The sequence below is a fragment of the Talpa occidentalis genome, unplaced genomic scaffold, assembly GCF_014898055.3.
Source record: "Talpa occidentalis isolate TD23 unplaced genomic scaffold, MPIMG_talOcc4v2.1 talOcc4.17, whole genome shotgun sequence".
NCBI classification, from domain to species: domain Eukaryota; kingdom Metazoa; phylum Chordata; class Mammalia; order Eulipotyphla; family Talpidae; genus Talpa; species Talpa occidentalis.
In genome coordinates, this window is record NW_023601754.1 from 58,071,542 (window position 1) to 58,087,509 (window position 15,968).

General features: G+C 62.3%; 1 protein-coding gene across 5 annotated transcripts in view; it reads left to right on the forward strand.

Annotated features, from left to right (window-relative positions):
• The window catches only part of SYT7 (synaptotagmin 7), a 54,492-nt gene that overhangs the window by 19,725 nt on the left and 18,799 nt on the right, over positions 1 to 15,968 (forward strand). For 2 of the 5 annotated variants that reach the window (XM_054697566.1, XM_037517726.2), the window contains exons 2-5: positions 3,804 to 3,907; positions 8,018 to 8,097; positions 11,742 to 11,873; positions 12,738 to 12,953. In XM_054697566.1, coding sequence (XP_054553541.1) covers positions 3,804 to 3,907; positions 8,018 to 8,097; positions 11,742 to 11,873; positions 12,738 to 12,953 — 532 coding nt within the window. The remainder of the gene's footprint in view (positions 1 to 3,803; positions 3,908 to 8,017; positions 8,098 to 11,741; positions 11,874 to 12,737; positions 12,954 to 15,968) is intronic. The other 3 variants (XM_037517724.1, XM_054697565.1, XM_037517725.2) reach the window with 2 other exon arrangements.

The window sequence follows — 15,968 nt, forward strand, 5'->3', positions numbered from 1 at the left end:
TTGCTTCCTGGGGGTTGTGCTTTGATGGGGTCTGGCTCTGACTTCTGCGGTAACTTCTAGCGGGAGACGCAGTGACTCCGTGCTCCGGATGCGCTCACTCCAGCTGGCATGCGAGGACATGCGGCCCCCCCTGGTGACAACAGCGCGTGCTGACCGAAGAATCATGTCACTTTTGTTCACAATAGCGATGCAATTTGCAACGGCAAGAGTTGATCTCATCCTGGCTTCAGGGGCTGTCCGCGGGATGCTGGGGGGGCTGAGAGGATCCGAGGGGTAGCGGGCAGTACCTGGACGATGACAGCATCCACCCAGGCTGCAGGGGGTCCTACGAATGACACATCCCTTTTCTTCAAATGGAATTTTCTACAAAAACCCAAGATTTAAAACAGGGAAATGATGCCACTTCAGCTGAAGAGAGCTTGAGGGACCATAGCCTCATCTGCTCAGCACCCGCCTCTGCAGCCGCTGAAAAATTCCTGGGAACCCTAAGGGTTCCAAAGAGCACACTTTAAAAACCAGCAACCACCCATTTCTGTTGTATGTATGATGTCAAGGCAAAGAGTGTGGATGCTGAGCCAGATGGCTTGGTTCAATGCCAACTCCACCACCTAGTAACTCACTGACCTTGCACGAGGTACCCCCCTTTGTGCCTCAGTTTCCCCATCTGTAAAATGGGGACAATCAAAATGCTTCCCTCAGTTGTTGTTGTGAGGACTAAGTTATTACTACATGTGGGGCACCCAGAACACCAGCTCATCCTCAGAGGAAGGGTCAGCTCTTCCACAGCTGTAGGCACAGGTGTCCAAGAGGCTGAGTACCTTGCCCGGGGCCACACAGCTGGGCAGAGGCCAGAACTGGCCTCTCTTAGTTCTTCTCCCTTAGCCTCCACACCCAGCACTCATCCTGCTTAAGGTGCCCCTTCCCTGGGGCTCTGGGTGTCACTTGGACACCCAGAGGTGCCTGCTGCCTTCTGGGAGTGACAGGCTTCTGTCCTCAAGGGCTCTCCAGCCTACAGCAGGGGTTGAAGAGCAGTTTTCGAGAAGGAACTTGTCGGGCAAAGAGAGGAGGGTGCTCCAGGGAGGTGAGCCCTTAGCGAATACCCCATGGCAAGAGGTATATTGGGGAAGGGGGTCGAGGGAACAGCAAGGCAGGGGGTCCCCCTGGAGTTGTGAGCTCTTTCCAGAGCTGCAGATCCTGAGTTTGCTACACCCTTCTGATCCCGCCCCGCGCTGCTCAGAGACCTCCCATGGCTCCCCCTTGCCGTCAGGAGCTGCTCTCCTGCTCTCCACCACGTCACGCCCCAAACCTAGTCCAGCTGCTCACACAGTGGGCCTGGCACTTCTTGCCCCTCCTCGCCTGTGTTCTTGCTGTTTCCTCTGCGCTCGGCCCCAAGCCCCAGGTCACCTTCTCGGGGAAGCCTTCCCAGATCGCACCCTAGTTCAGCCATCATGTCTTCCCTTGAGCTCCAAGCACCTTCTGTGTACACCTGAGAAAAAAATAATCATGTTATCAAGAAACTAATGATAAGACCTATCTATGAAGAGGCAACAGCAGCCCAGTAGGGCGGTGCCACTATCGCCTTCACTTGGTGAAGGAGAACATGGAGACACCGCGTGGCTAAGACACTCAGCTGGGGCCGCACAGCCACTGCAAGCGAGGCTGTGCTCACATGTGGGTCTTTCCTTGGTGTTTCGGAGGTCCCGGGTGTTCTGCCCTGGCTCTGGGGCACCGACAGGGTAAGACATCATGAGCTGGACACTTCTGTTTCCCACTGGCTGCTACTTACGTGGGCAGCGCCTGATTCCCCTGGGGCTCGCAGCGATTCTTTTTGTTTTAAAGATTATTTATTTATTTATACAAGCACTGGGTACAGTCAGAAGCGCGGGAGGGTGAGAGAATTCACCAGAGCCAGAGCGGGGAGCAGCGCAGGCAGAAGGACCAAAGTACACTGCTGAGGGGAGCAGCGGGCGGCAGGAGAGGTCTGCGCGCCATGTAGGACCCTCCCCGGCGGCCGGGGATCAAACCGGTACTGCAGAGGCTGCAGGCAGCTTTGCAGCCCAGCGCTCAACCGCTGCGCCACCAGGGGAGGCCCATCTCGCAGCGATTCTTCATGGAGAGCCATTGAAGAGAGCTCAACCTAAGAATGGAATTGACTATTTAAAAGTGTGCCGAACAAAGGAAGGTGTGGGGTCCCCCATTTCCCAGCCCACACAGCACCCCCCAGGCCTTCTGATGGGGCAGGGGCAATTCCTGTACAGAGACTGTAAAACGTGCACCCCCATTCCCTGAAGGCGCATTTGCCCGTTGCTATCACAGACCTGTCTCAGGGGGCTGATGCCTCTGCGCCGCGGCTGTCACGCCACGCGTCCTGCCCCCTCTTCCTCGGAAGCCTGGACATTAAAGATGGAGGCCCCCCATTTGGCCGCCATGGCCCTGAGTCTGGCAGAGCTGAGAGCTCCTGGGTGCGTGGCCCTGAGGCTGACAGCGAGCTGTGTGCGGGGCTTCCTGGGGCCAAGGCTGTGGACTTGGAACTAGTTAGACAGGCACGTGCACAGGTGGCGGCCAGGCGAGGAGGCTTAGGGAGCTGGGGAGAGAGATGGGGCCCCGAGGCGTTCTAGGGGAGGAGGTAGTGAGCCTGACACCCAGGGCAGTGGAGGGGGGTGGGAGGGAGCCCCGGGCACCCTGAGAGCTGGGGATGACCACTGCCCCCTACATTGCCCCCTCCCTGAAGGCCCCGCCGCAAAGCAAGAGAGACTGGGAGGCGAGAAGCTAAAGCCACAGGATCCGAGGCCAGCCGTAAAGACACTGTCGGCTCTTAATTACCACCATCCCTGGCACGGAAGAGCCCACGCAGGCGCCTCTGTAAATAAGCAGCGTCTCCTTGACTTCAGGACTCACCCCAGCGCACGCACATTTACAGCGCACTGTGCCCGGGCCACCTTCTCCCCGGCCGCTCCCCCGCAGCTCACTCCGGTCCGGTCTTGTCTTCCTGGCATTTGGTTTGGGCTCATGTTTACAACCACCTGTGGGAAGGCAGGGAGGAGGTTTAATTGACATTTCCAGGCGAGAAAACTGAGTGGTTATGAGACTGGTCCTAAGCCGCACAGCTGACAAGAGGCGGATTTGCAGACACTAGACGTCAGGGTTTCCTCACCTCAAGTGGGGGACGCTGAGCCCTGGCGTGGAACCTGCGAGGCAGCCCTTCCGCTCACTGCAAGCAGCTGGGGCCGAGCCCACAGGATGGGGGAAGGGAGCCCGGCGGAGCTCAGGTTGCCGAGGGCAGGTGTGCAGGGGCCAGCCTGGAGGGGCGCCCCGCTGAAGGGGCGAGATCCCGTGCTTGGATTCCAGGGATCGCCTCTGACCAAATGCGCGGCTGTTGAGTCTTGACCTAACTCAGAGGGATGGGGAACTGAAATGCCCCTTGATCGCATCGGGCTGGAGCTGTGGCTCAGAGGACGTGGGGATGTGGGGTGGTGGGCGCCAGCTGGGCCGAAGAAAGCGCTGGCTTTGCAGAGGGCTGAAGGGCACTCGTGTTCTCTCCCTTTGAGGTTGTCAAGTGTGGGGCATGGTGTGGACCCCCCGAAAGGGGTCAGCCCGTGCAACTTCCCCATTTTACAGATTAGCAAACTGAGGCCCGAGGAAAATACCACCCAGCAAGGCAGAGCTGGGAGTAGACTTTGGGGTTCAGAGCTGCCAGTGTGGGGGCCAAATGGAGGGGGCTGGCTGTCCTGGGGGGCTCTGGGCTAAGGGGGGATCACTGACCCTGCCCAGTAAGGATCTCACCTGTGCCATGTCCTCCCCAGGGGCGCCTACCCGCGATGTCCTGCTGGTCTCTGCCATCATCACCGTCAGCCTTAGCGTCACTGTCGTCCTCTGCGGCCTCTGCCACTGGTGTCAGCGCAAACTGGTGAGGCTCCTGAGGGCCCCGCCCCGCCCCCCGCGACGACAGGTCCTGCACACAGCCCGGCACACTTGGTGCAAGTCCACGCAGCCGGCGTGTGGGCCCCCAGGTCTGCGTGCGCGCCCGGGCCCCGCTCCCCACCGCGCGCGCGCCCACCTGCCGCGGAGAGACCCGCCGGCCCCCCGGCCCCCCGGCCCCCCCGCGCCCGAGGAGCCTCGAGGCCCGCCAGGCCTCCTGCGCCCCCTCCCCGCGGCCCGGGGCGGGGCGCCCCACGGCCTCGTGGCCAATGAGGAGGCGCCGCCGCCCGCGCGCCCCGCCCCGCCGCCGGCACATCCATCCTGGTGCTGGGGTTTGTACAAGCACAAACGGCTCCTGTTCAGTTTTAACGAGGGCTGGGGAATTAGCGAGCGGGATTAGGCCATCAATAAGTAACGAGGCCTGCGGGAGAGACATTCATCACCCGAGGCCTCCAGGGGGGGAGCGGGGAGCCGCCCGCCGCAGCCCGCAGCTCCCCGGGGCGAGGGCGCCTGCCCCGAGAGCCCCCCACTCATCCCGAGCCTGCAGCCCCAGCCCAGAAGTGTGGTGGGGACTTTGGGGGCGGCAGGGGGCCACCCGCGAAGGTGCACCCAGAGGTGCCCAGGTGTGTGGTCCTCCCCAGAGCCAGTGGAGAGCAATCCCCGGAGAGCACCTGCCGCCTTCAGCCCCAGAAGGCTGGGAGTGCGGCCGGTGTGGGGTGCCGCCTCTGGGAGCCCCATTCCCTCTCTCAAGGCGCCTTAGGGGGCAGGGCAGTGGCCAGCTGCACTGTGTTCATGGGGGGCTTCATACCTCACTTCTACGAAAGAGAACAGCCAGGGCGAGGGTTTGGGGGTCTTGGAGAGGGGCGCTATGGGGAGGACCCAAAAGACCCACAATCCAGCAAGCCTCCTTCTTCAGGATAGGCAAACTGAGGGACTGGGAGGGTGACCGCCCCCTTCCCCTGGGGAGGAGCCACGGAGAATGCCCCTTTGCCCCGGCGTGAGTGTGCTTGGTGTGAGCACCGGGCTGCTCTGGGGCTGCACTGTCCCTGGGTCTCCTCTGTCTGAGACTTGGGGGCGGGGGGGGGGGGAGGTTGGCCACGTGCTCTGTGTGTCCTCAGAGGCCGGGAGTGGGGAGTGACTGCGCTGGAGGCAGGCCCCTCAGGCTTTCTGTCTGCATCTGAAAGCAGGGGAAGCTGGATGAGCAGGTGCTGCCAGTGACCTTGAGTGGGGGTCTTTGTGCTGAGTGTGTCGACTTTGCGGTGTTTGGTGCAGTGTGTGTGTGTGTGTGTGTGTGTGTGTATGAGAGAGAGAGAGAGAGAGAGAGAGAGAGAGAGAGAGAGAGAGAGAGAGAGAGATTTCATCCTGCATGGATGTGGATCGTCTCATCAGATCCTCGGGTGAGCTGATGCTCATGCCCGCCCCACTGTCCCAGCCCCCCGTGCAGCCAGTTGCTGCAGTATGTGTGTGTGTGTGTGTGTGTGTGTGCATGCACACACACGCATGTCTGTGTGTTCTGTTGGCACACTGAGCACCTCATCCCCACCCTACTCACCTGGGGACGGCAGTTCAAAGATGACTGCTTCTGTAGCAGGTGGGAGGCTGGAGAGAACTACCTTTGGCATCTGAGATGCAGAATCTCCCCTGAGCCCTGCCCCTTCTGCAGCCTCCACCCTCCAGGGAAGGAAGCCTCCCCAGGGGTCCACATCACAGCCTGTCCCTCTTGCCTTGCCCCCCAGAGCAGCTTTGTTACTTCTCCTCAACCTTGCCACCACCCTCCTTCCACCTTCAAGTTCCAGAAGCCAGAGACCCCCCCCTACTCCCACAGTCTGCCTCCTTGCTTCCTGGGAGGGGTTTAAATGCCCCCTGCCAGTTGCTGGGCTCTCCTTGCTTGCCTGTCCCCTCAGAGTGGTGACGTGATACCTGCCAACCCAGATCCCATTTCCAAACATTAATAACTTCCTTAATCTCCAACTGGCTTTTTCCAGATCAGCCCAGCCAACCCCTTCCCTGAGAAACTGGCTGGTGGGTGGTATTGGGCTCCTCTCCAGCCTCCTAATGTCCCCTGGGCCCACCTCAGTTTCCTGTCATGCTTCATTAATGCCCCTCTCCCCCAAATCTAGTCCTGCCCTGGTTTCTGTCCCCCTGAGCACTCACTTCTGTGACAGCAGCAGCGAGAGAGGAAGGGTCTCTGGGCTATGGGAGGAAGAGGGACCAGCAGAAGCTTCTAGAATGTCCTGGGTGAACTAGGGGTGACCCACTCCATCCAGGCCTGGCCTGGGGGAAGGGGCAGCTGACCAGTCAGCAGAGGATGCTGGTCCTAGGCCAGTTCTCTGCCACTAGAGAGAAAGAAGAGAGGTCATGAGGTGGGGCTGGGGCTCTCAGTGGGACACTTGCTGTCCCCCACTGCCTGAGGGGCTGAAGAATGGAGGGTCCCAAAAGAGTCCTTAGCCACCAGGGAGCCGCTCTGGAAATTATTTGGGATTTGAACTTCTGGGTAACGATGAGAGGGATCCGAGAGAGGGCGGCTTTTGTGGCCCAGAAGAGCTAGCAGCTCTGGATCTAGTTCTTAAGTTCAGGCCCAGAGGCAACAGCCTGGGCCAGGGACCCCAGGCTGGGGGCATTAGAGGGGGCTTCCAATTAATGCCTTTGAAAACTTCCAAGTAGCAGGTTCTACAGCAAGGACTAGAGACCAAGCAGTCCCTGCCTGTGGGGGCCGCCTTCCCGCTGGAGGTGGTGAAGAGAGAAATGCCTGGTGAGAGCCTTGCAGGAAGAGGGCCGGGCTCGCATCGGGACCCCACGCCATCCCAGACTGGAGGAGAAGGAGGCTGGAGAGAGCGAGGGACTTGAGCGGGGTGATACAGGGGAGGCGCGCCACTGCTGGGACCAGGACCCAACACACCTGAGGTTTAGGGGTGCTGGAGGTAGGATGAGGGCCCTCCCACCCCACATACCCTTTGGGGAGCTTCCGCTCCCACCCCACTCTGGCTTCTGTGCAGGAAGGGGCTGCAGCTGGCAGCAGTGTCGGGGAACGCGGCTGTGCGGCTTTTGTTGTGCTTTGAGGGGGGATGGAGTAATCGGCTGTGGTGGCTGCGTGTGGTGCACATGACGGGATGTTGGGGAGACGGGTGCGCCATGTGAGTGCGTGTGCCCATCCCCACTCAGCTGGGCAGGGCGGGCCAGGGCCTGAGGGGCTGCGGTGGGCAGCCCCAGTCCCTGCACACACCGCGCCATGGCCCCTGTCGGCCCTGGGCCCAGCCCAGGCCCGTGGCCCACGGTGCGCGTGAGGACTCTCGGTGGCAGCCAGGAATGTTAATGGTGCCCGGCTCTGCAGGAGCTAAATTTAGAAACCCAAACCGAGAAGGTGAATGGTGCTCACCTTCCGGCAGCAGGCCCGGTCCCGCTGCAGCCCTGGCTCATCCTCAGCTGGGGGACCTGGCCCCAGTTCTGCGTCTGCCCTGCCCCTTCCACTCCTCGGCCTGGTCTGAGGGACCCCGGGGGGCAGCGGAGGGGCCCTGGCCTCAGAGCCATGGCAGCCTCCTTCCTTGGCTGCCTGCCTCCCAAGCAGAGCGCTCAGCCCTGTCCTGCCTCACCTTCCCAGGTTACGAAGCCCCCAGGGAGCCCCCAGACCATGCCGGACACGGCCCTGGGCAGGACTGGGCACGGGGCCCTCTCCCCACCCCCGCCACTCACGTCACTGGCCACTGCCAACCTTGCCCTGCAGGATGCCACCCCCACCATCTGGGGGCGGTGACGTGGACGGTGTGACGTGGCCAGGCGCCTGAGAGCCGTCTGTCCGTGGCAGAGGGAGATGTTTCCGGGAGCCGGGCCAGAGCCCCAGGAGACAGGCGGGCAGGCGGGGCCCCATTCCTGAGGGTCAGGGATGAGGTGCAGGTCAAGGGTGGGGCAGATCCTCCAGCCTGCTGCCAGTCAGGGAGCAGGTTGGAGGGGGCTGGCACCCCACAGTGGTGACAGCCTCACACAGCAGCCCCGGCCTGGATTCGGAGGCCAGGCTGCAGTCTCCTCTCGGTCCCCTGGGCCCTCGGGGAGGCGGGGAGGGCGCCGCCCCGTCTCCCGGGATGAACCTGGGCTGTCTCCACAGGGCAAACGCTACAAGAACTCCTTGGAGACGGTGGGCACTCCGGACTCAGGGCGTGGGCGCAGCGAGAAGAAGGCCATCAAGTAGGTGTCAGGCTTCAAGTTCGGGGAGGGGGTGCACAAGCAGCCTGAGTCGGGGGAGCCCTGTCCCAGTCTGGCCACGCACACACTCAGTTTGGCCGCCACCCTACACCTCAGGGTGGCTCCAGGCCTCTGCCTTTTCTGCCTGTGCCTCTCAGAGCCCCCAGCCCCGGTTCCTGGCCTCTGCCTCCTGCCCCAACCCTGGGTGCTGGTTCCTCCATCCACCCTCTTGTCACGCACACTGTGCCCCCCACCCCGCACCTCCAGTCTCCTCCCATAATCGCTGCTCCCGGAGCCCTCACCTGGGGGGGCTGGGGCACCTTGCTCAGACCCCACCAATGTTCTGAGGGTGACCTGGAGGGGGACAGACCCCAGTGAGGACCACTCAGAGGAAGCAGAGCCCTTCTCTTCCCCATCACCCCCAGTCCTCACCCAGGTTTCCCCATTTTGCTGAGAGCCCTCTTCATGGGGACTGGAGAACCCCCGGCCCCTCTGGGATGAGCCTCTCCCTCGAGGACTCTGGCCTCACCAGTGATCCCTTTCCCGCCCAGCCCCAGCCTTCGCGAGGAGGCTGTCAGGTCAGAATACCTGGGGGTTGTGCGCCCCCACCCCAGGCCCAGCCCACAGGCAAGGGGCTCTGCCTGAAGCCGAAGCCCCCCATCCCTGTGCCCTTGCCTCCTTCAACTCACAGTCCCTGGCCCCTCCTCATGCCACCCCCTGCCCTGCCCTGATCTTTGCCCGCCCCCCCACTTCCCTTCCTCCTGCCCCCTGCTCCTGAGGGCTCCCTCCCTGCCCCACCTCTGCCCCCTCCTCTTTTTTCATGTCTTGCTCTGACCCTGTTTGGGACTGGCTCAGAAGCTGCAGATGGGTGCATTGGGTTGGGTGGTAAGTGAAGGGGTGGACCAGGCCGAGGTTGGGGTGCAGAGGAGCCGCGGAGAGCCTTTGAAGCTGGTTTGATTGCACTCTGCAGCCTTCAAAGTGGAGCCCTGGGAGTCTCAGGCTGTGCAAAGCCCAGGCCCAGGCTTTCTGAAGGTGTGAGGGGCCCCTGGGGGGGAGTGCAGGGCCAGCCCGGTTCCTGGGCCACCTCCAGACCTGCCCCTCACCCAGCTCGCTGCCCAGGGGACCTGCCCCTGCCAGGTAACCATAACGTTCCTGTATCGGGTGTGTGGCCGGGTCAGGAGTCCTGGAAAGGACCCATGGGAGGAGATGGGTTTCCCAGCAAGGGGAGGGCACGGGGTGGGGCGGGGGAAGGGCCAGGACAGCACCCTCCCCCACCCCACAAGGGCTGAGCCAAAGTGAGGGCACACGAGGGCCGTCCTGCCTCTCTGGCAGCCTGTAGACCTGCCTGCCAGCTCCCTCTGAGCAGTCAGGCCCACTGCCCCAGCGGAAGGAAGCCACCTTCCTCCGTGCCCCCAGGTTCCTGGGCCTCCTGCCAGGGCCCACAGCTGGTGGCAGGAAGCAGGGCTTCTCATTGCACCATCTCCCTGTGGACCTAGGACCTCCTCCAAAGGGACCGTCTCCTGGAGGATTCTGGGAAGCAGCCTTCTTTAGCTGTGCTTCTCAAACTGTGCCCCCCGGCATTTGCTCCCCCTAAATGATTACTAGTTATTCCATGAATCAAAGACCCTGACTAAGTTTGGGAAATGCCACATAGTCTCTCACCCTCTTGAAGAGACTGACATTCATTGTCTTACTAAAGGCGCCGACAAGTCCTGCAGTAGGGGAACCTGTTTCCCAAACTCCCTCCATTAAAGGTTCTTTCTTCTAGTCCCGCAGCGGACAACCTGAGGGTCCCCAGAGCTCCCTGGATCACAGGGTGGGAGACCAAGGCAGGGATGCTCCTGGGGGCATCTTTCTCTGTAGGACACCTAGGGTTGGGTGGCCCTTGAATTTGAAGATGCCCGGCTGGGAGAGGGGATCAGAGGACCATTCTGGTGGGAACAGGGTCTTCTGTCCAGGGATCTTGGCCAGGGAGGGCCTCCTACTACCTCTGGGGGTGCCTCCCCCACGCCCAGCCCCATCAGCCCCTGTGAACTCGCTTTGAACCCCTATACACACAGGCACACGCCATACCCACCAGGCCATACCCACCCCTAAGTCAGGGCCCATGTCTCCTTGGGACCTGTGGCTTCTCACTGTCTTACCGTCTTTTGTTCTCGAGTCTGAGGTTGAGAACCAAAATCAAGGTTAACCTTTGCAGTAGAGAAGCTGCTCCCCCTGAATATGTTTTTGGTCGACCCTCGGGGGTATGTCATTGCACCCCCATTGCACCCCCATCCCCAAGTAGGGACCTCACCTTGGCCTTGAGCACAGCAGCAGCACATGCAGCCCATCCACATTACTCCTTCTCAGAGCCCCTTCCCTAATGCATTCCTGATGGCTCAGGCAGGCTACCTTCTGGAATGTTCCTTCAGCCTGTGAACTGCCTCTTCTCTCCCTGTGCGCCTAACTCTGCTCCTCTGGGCCTTTGGAACCTGACAGGCTGGTGAAGACCCTTGCCCTCCTGGGCTTCCAAGCCACACCCTCTGCTGACTGAGGTTTCTCCTACTACCCCCCAACTCCTCTAGGGAAGCCCCCCATCCATTCTCTGTGCTTCCAGCATATGTGCTTTTTTGGCACCACATGTGAAGAGGCAGGAATGTGGGCACTGAGGCAGACCCAGCATCTCCACTTTGGAAAGGGACCAGGGCACAGGGTGAGGCTGCCCCAGCCAGCAGGGCCCAAGGCCCAAGGCTGAGACTGCCCAGCATCTTCCCCAGAGAAGGGGAGGCTCCCTGAGACAGGCCCCAGAGCAGAGGACCTGCTGGGCCTTGGTGACCCTGGTTACCCCCACTAAGGTCAGAGGCCTGGAAGCACTTCCCTTTTCTGGGGGTGGCCCAACCCCCACATCTGCAATGAGTAGCGAGGGTCTCCAGCTCTGCTGGGCTCCTGACCATCTCACGTGAAGTTTGTATCCCAGTGTTTTTCAAAGGGGTTGGAGACAGGGGGCTGCAGGAGTTGGAGGTCCCCTCAAGTCAGTGGGAGGACGAGGAGAAGGGGGGCAGGCAGCTGGGCCTCTCCTGAGTGGCTCTGTGGAGAAGGACAGAAACGGGGAGAGCCTCAGGTGTCGAGAACCAGGCCTCCGCCCCGCGTGGGAGAGCCGCCGGCCTGGTGGTCACAACCACCCTTCTCCTTCGACAGGCGGGGGCCTGAGGCCTGGAGAGCTGGGGCCCCGGGGGCTGGCAGCAGAGCCCAATCTACCTTTTAGCTCTTTACAGCCAGAAACCAGCCCCCGTCCTTCTCCTGCTCCCCACCCCACCCAGTCCTGGTCCCCCGTCCCTTCCCCCCTCCTCTCACCGTCTCTCTCTCTCCCACCAGCTTCCCAGGTGCGAGGCTCGTCCACCTGCTGCAGCTCCTCCTGGCCCGCGAGTGCCTGTGCGCGTGGCCACGGCGTGTGCCTGTGTGCGTGGCCGTGGCGTGTGCGTGTGCTGGGTGCAGGCTGCCCCCACCCCTCCCACCCCCCGCCTCTCTTCCTCCCGCAGGAGCGGACCCCGCCCCGCCCTTGTGCCCACGCGCCCGGCCCTGCCCCTCCCTCTGCCCCCGCAGGACTTGCAGTTCTTGTTTCTTCTTGTATCTCCCTGTTTTCTCCCCTCTCTCTGCCCCTCCAGTGATCTAGACAGAGACTTTTGGAATAACAATGAGAGCACAGTGCAGCAGAAATGGAGCTCCTACCCTCCCAAGGAGTTTATTCTAAACATTTCACCCTACGCCCCTTATGGCGACCCACGACTGTCCCTCAAGTGAGTGACTTTACTGGCTTGATCATATGTTCCGAGTATCCGCGCACGCCCTCCTCCCCCTCCGGCCCCCCACGTCCCCTCTCTCCCGCTCCTCTCCCCCACTCCCCCACCCAGGCCCCCCATGGGCAGGCTGGCCATGGAGACGAGCAACCCCTCCTGCCCCCCTCGCCTGCCCGCCCTCGCCTGCCCCTCCCCCAGGGCCAGCCACGCAGGAGCGTCCCCCCCACGCCCCGGCCCCCAGCTGGCCCCCGCCCCACCCCGCTCTGTGCAGTCAGGATGGGGTTGCCCGTTTTGGTCCCTCCCTCGGCGTGGCTCGCTTCCTCCTCCCTGCTGTGTGCTGCTGCCCTGGCTGCCCGGTGGTGGTGGTGGTGGTGGTCGGTGTCGAGCGGTGGTGGCGGTGATGGTGGTGGTGATGATCTCTGACTAACACGGCTTTCTCTTTCTCCCTGCCTGGGGGCCTCCTGGCCTGGACAGCCCGCTCTTCCTCCGTCGTTAACCCTTCGTTGTCCTGTGGGATAGAGTTGGAGGTGGCTGCCCTCCCCCACCCCCGCCGCCCCAGCCCCAGGCGGTGGGGAGGGGCCCCCCCTCCGTTGTCGTGGTGCGTTGTTCTCCGACCCCGGCCCGCCCGGTCCCCTCTCTCCTCTCTGCAGGCTCCGCTGTTAACACATTTGCAGTGCTGATGTCTCTCTCTCTCTCTCTGTCTGTCTCTTGTCCGTCTGTCTCTCTCCTCCTCTCTCACTGTCTCTTTCTTCCTTTTATCTGTCATTGTTTTTCCTCCTCCCCCCACCCCCCCCTGTGGCCTGTCCTCTCTCCCCCACCGCCACCCCGGTGCCCTTGGCCCGGCTGCCTCCTGCGTGCCTCCAGTGGCACCCTCCTGTCGGGCGCCAAAGTGGCCGCCGCGGCGGGGCTGGCGGTGGAGCGGGAAGGCCGGCTGGGGGAGAAGCCGGCGCCGGTGCCGCCACCTGGAGAGGACGCCTTGAGAAGCGGCGGGGCTGCCCCCAGCGAGCCGGGCAAGGCGGGGAGAGGCCGCTGGCGGACGGTGCAGAGCCACCTGGCCGCGGGGAAGCTCAACTTGTCCAAGTGAGTGATGGCCCCATGGCCGCCGGAGCCAGGAGCTCAGGCCTGCCCCGCCAGGGTGGACAGCGGGACCCCTGGCCTGCCCGCTGCTGCCCCCAGAGGTGCCGTCCTCGGCCCCTGGCTCATTCCATCCTCCACGGACTCCCATCGTCCTTGCCATTGGGCGCAACTCAGCCATCCGGGGTCGCATTCCGGCCTCCGCCCCGCACGGCTCCTGGCCAGCGACCAGACCATTGCATTTTCTGCCCCAGGGCAGCTTCATTTCAGCCCTGGGCTCATCCCATCCTCTTTGGCGGTCCCATCTCAGCCATCGGGCCATCCCTCCGCGGGCGGCAGGCCTGCGGGCATCAGCCGTCGGGCCTTCCCATCCTTGGGGCCGGCCTCCCTCAGCCTGTTTCCTGCTCATCTTCCCTCTTGCCGCCAGCAGGTGGCTCTAGACCAGCGGTCGAGCCATTTCATTTTGACCATCAGGTGACTCCATTGGCTGGGTCAGTTTTGCTTGCCCCACACCCATGTGACAGATCCCCCCACGGGCAGCGGCTGTCCCATTGGCGCTCCTGCATCTCAGCCGCCCCCCTCGGCTGTCCCAGTCTTGGTCAGCAAGCCCTCCCACCAGCTGCTGGGATTGTGTGTTCTCGGAAGCTGGGGCGGTGAGTCCGGCTAGCTTCTCTTTGCTGGCGAGGGTGGTCTGGACATCACACAGAAGAGCTGTTTGCTTTGAAGTAGCTGTCTGAGCTTGCCAAGCGGCCAGTCCCACCTCAGGCGAGGAGCGTAGAGCCGGCCCCTGTGCTCAGCAGGTAGTACATTCCCCTCGCCCCACCCTGGGCCAGTCTTATTCTGCTCTTGGCTTTCAAACCTTCAGTTTCCCCTCAGCTGAGCCCTTCCAGGCTCAAAATCCCTTGAACTATCACCATTGTCCCCCACTGGGACGGAGGCTCCACATGCAGCTATTAGAACTGCCTCGTTCCCAGCTAATGGAGTAGCCTCTCGCTCAGGAGGCCGATAGCTCTGACCCTTCCTTAGCTGTCCTGTTGCCTCACTTCCGAGCCCTCCAGATGTCTTCAGAAGACCCGTGGTTGCCACCATCAGGGTCCCTGAGGGTCACTGTGCCGGCACCATGTTTCCTTGTTGACCCAAGAGAACACAGATTTCTCCCCTGACACCCAGTCTTAGGAGGGTCCCAGAGGGCAGCCCAGCCCCCCTCGGAGAGCCCAGTGCCCCGCCCTTCCCAAGCTGCTCCGGCCACAGACTCCAGGCTGGCGGAGGCCTCCATGCCCTCCACTGGCTCCAGGCCTGGAGGAACCAATTTTAGTTTCCTGTGACTGAGAGGTTGTAAATTGGACTAATTTTGGATGTGATAGGAAACCAAAATGAGGTCAGCAAGGAGGAAGAGGCGGCCGTCCAAGTGCCGTCCTCCCCCTGCTTCGGCCGGCCCCCAGGGAGCTGTGGGCCCACCTGGCCGCCAGGTCTGGGCCTGGCCTGGCGGTGGCCCTGATTCCAGGCAAGGCTGCTGCCCCCCCACCCCAAGACCCATGTTTTGCTTTTTCTCTCTTTCATTCTCTTACTATTCTCTGACTTTCTCTCTCTTTCTCTCTCTCGCTCTCTCTCTCTCTCTCTCTCTCTCTCTCTCTCAGCCCACAGGGGCAGCCTGACTGTTGTCCTCTGGTTCCCAGGGCAAGCTCAGGGGGTGAGCAGAGCGGAAGCCTGGCTGCTGTGGTGAAAGTGGCTCTGAGGGCCCTGGGGCCTCCTGCCTGGGCAGCCGTAGGCTACCCTGAGGTCCAGCACCAGGAGTTGGCAAACTTTCTCTATAAAGGGCCAGGTAAGACGAGGCGTTTGCCCTTGCAATCCCAAAGCCGCCCCACAGTCGCTGTGGATGAGCTGTAAATTACTGAGACTATCCACTAAAACTTCATGTACAAAATCAGGTGGCTGGCCAGATGTGGCCCACAGGTCAGAGTTTGCCAACCCCTGCCCTAGACCATTGGATTGGGAGGTGGAGGGAAGAGACACAGAAGAAGGAGCTGAGCTTTGGCCCTGCCCGTGGGTGCCCTATGTCCCTGCCCCGACCGCAGAGCTCCAGGTGGCCCAGGGTCTGACTCCTTCTGCCTCCATCTCCCACGGTACCTGCAGCACTGACCGGTGCCCCCCATCCCTGCACCCCACCTCATTAGTCTTCCTGGCAACCCTCTTGGAGGCAGTTTGGGGGGTATTTTTTACCCCCAATTTACAGGTGAAGAAACCAAGGGGGTCTAACTTTTCCAAAGTCCCACAGTTAGTAGGTGGCCTAGATGGGGTTTGAACCCCAGGTCTCTGACCCCACACTTGCTGGGGTCCATCCTGGTTCCTTCCTGCTGTCTTTGCCCCATTCCCAGCCGCTTCAGAGTTGCCACTGAGCCCATGGGGCAGGGGCCTTGCAGCTGCATAGAGGGCGGGACAGTCCCCCTGTTCTCCGTCAGATCTGTGGCAGGGTGGCCAGGCTAGTGGGTCCTGGGGCTCCCACCTCATCTACCCTTTCCTCGGTCTCCTCTGACTGGGGGTCATCCCCAGGCACGAGCGGCAGGAACACGGGGCCCGGGAGGGGCAAAGAGCTGCCCCGGAGCCCAAGTCCCGAGGCCGCTCTGACCACGCCCAAGGACCCTCCCTCCCCTCGTGGACAGAGCAGAAGAAAGGCCGCCTCTCCCCACCCCCCACCCCGACTCCCCAAGCATTACTAGGCCAGCTCTGCCCTGGCCTGGATTTCCTGGCGTCTCCAAAGGCCAGTCGTACTTAGAACACAGAGGTAGCCATTCCTGGCATCCCCTGGAGAGACAGTGGGGGGACGGCAGCAGCGCCCTCCCCCCCCTCCCTTTCCAGCAGGACAGGCCACCACAGGGCCACCTTCGCCACGCAGCAGCCGCAGCCTCCGCAGCTCCCCAGCCCACTCAGGGGGGCGGGGGGCGCAGGCACCAGCCGAGCCAAGGCCAGAGGGCGGGCTGGGCAGGGCAACCTGGGGGCCTCCGGGTGGGCACAGGCCTCTGC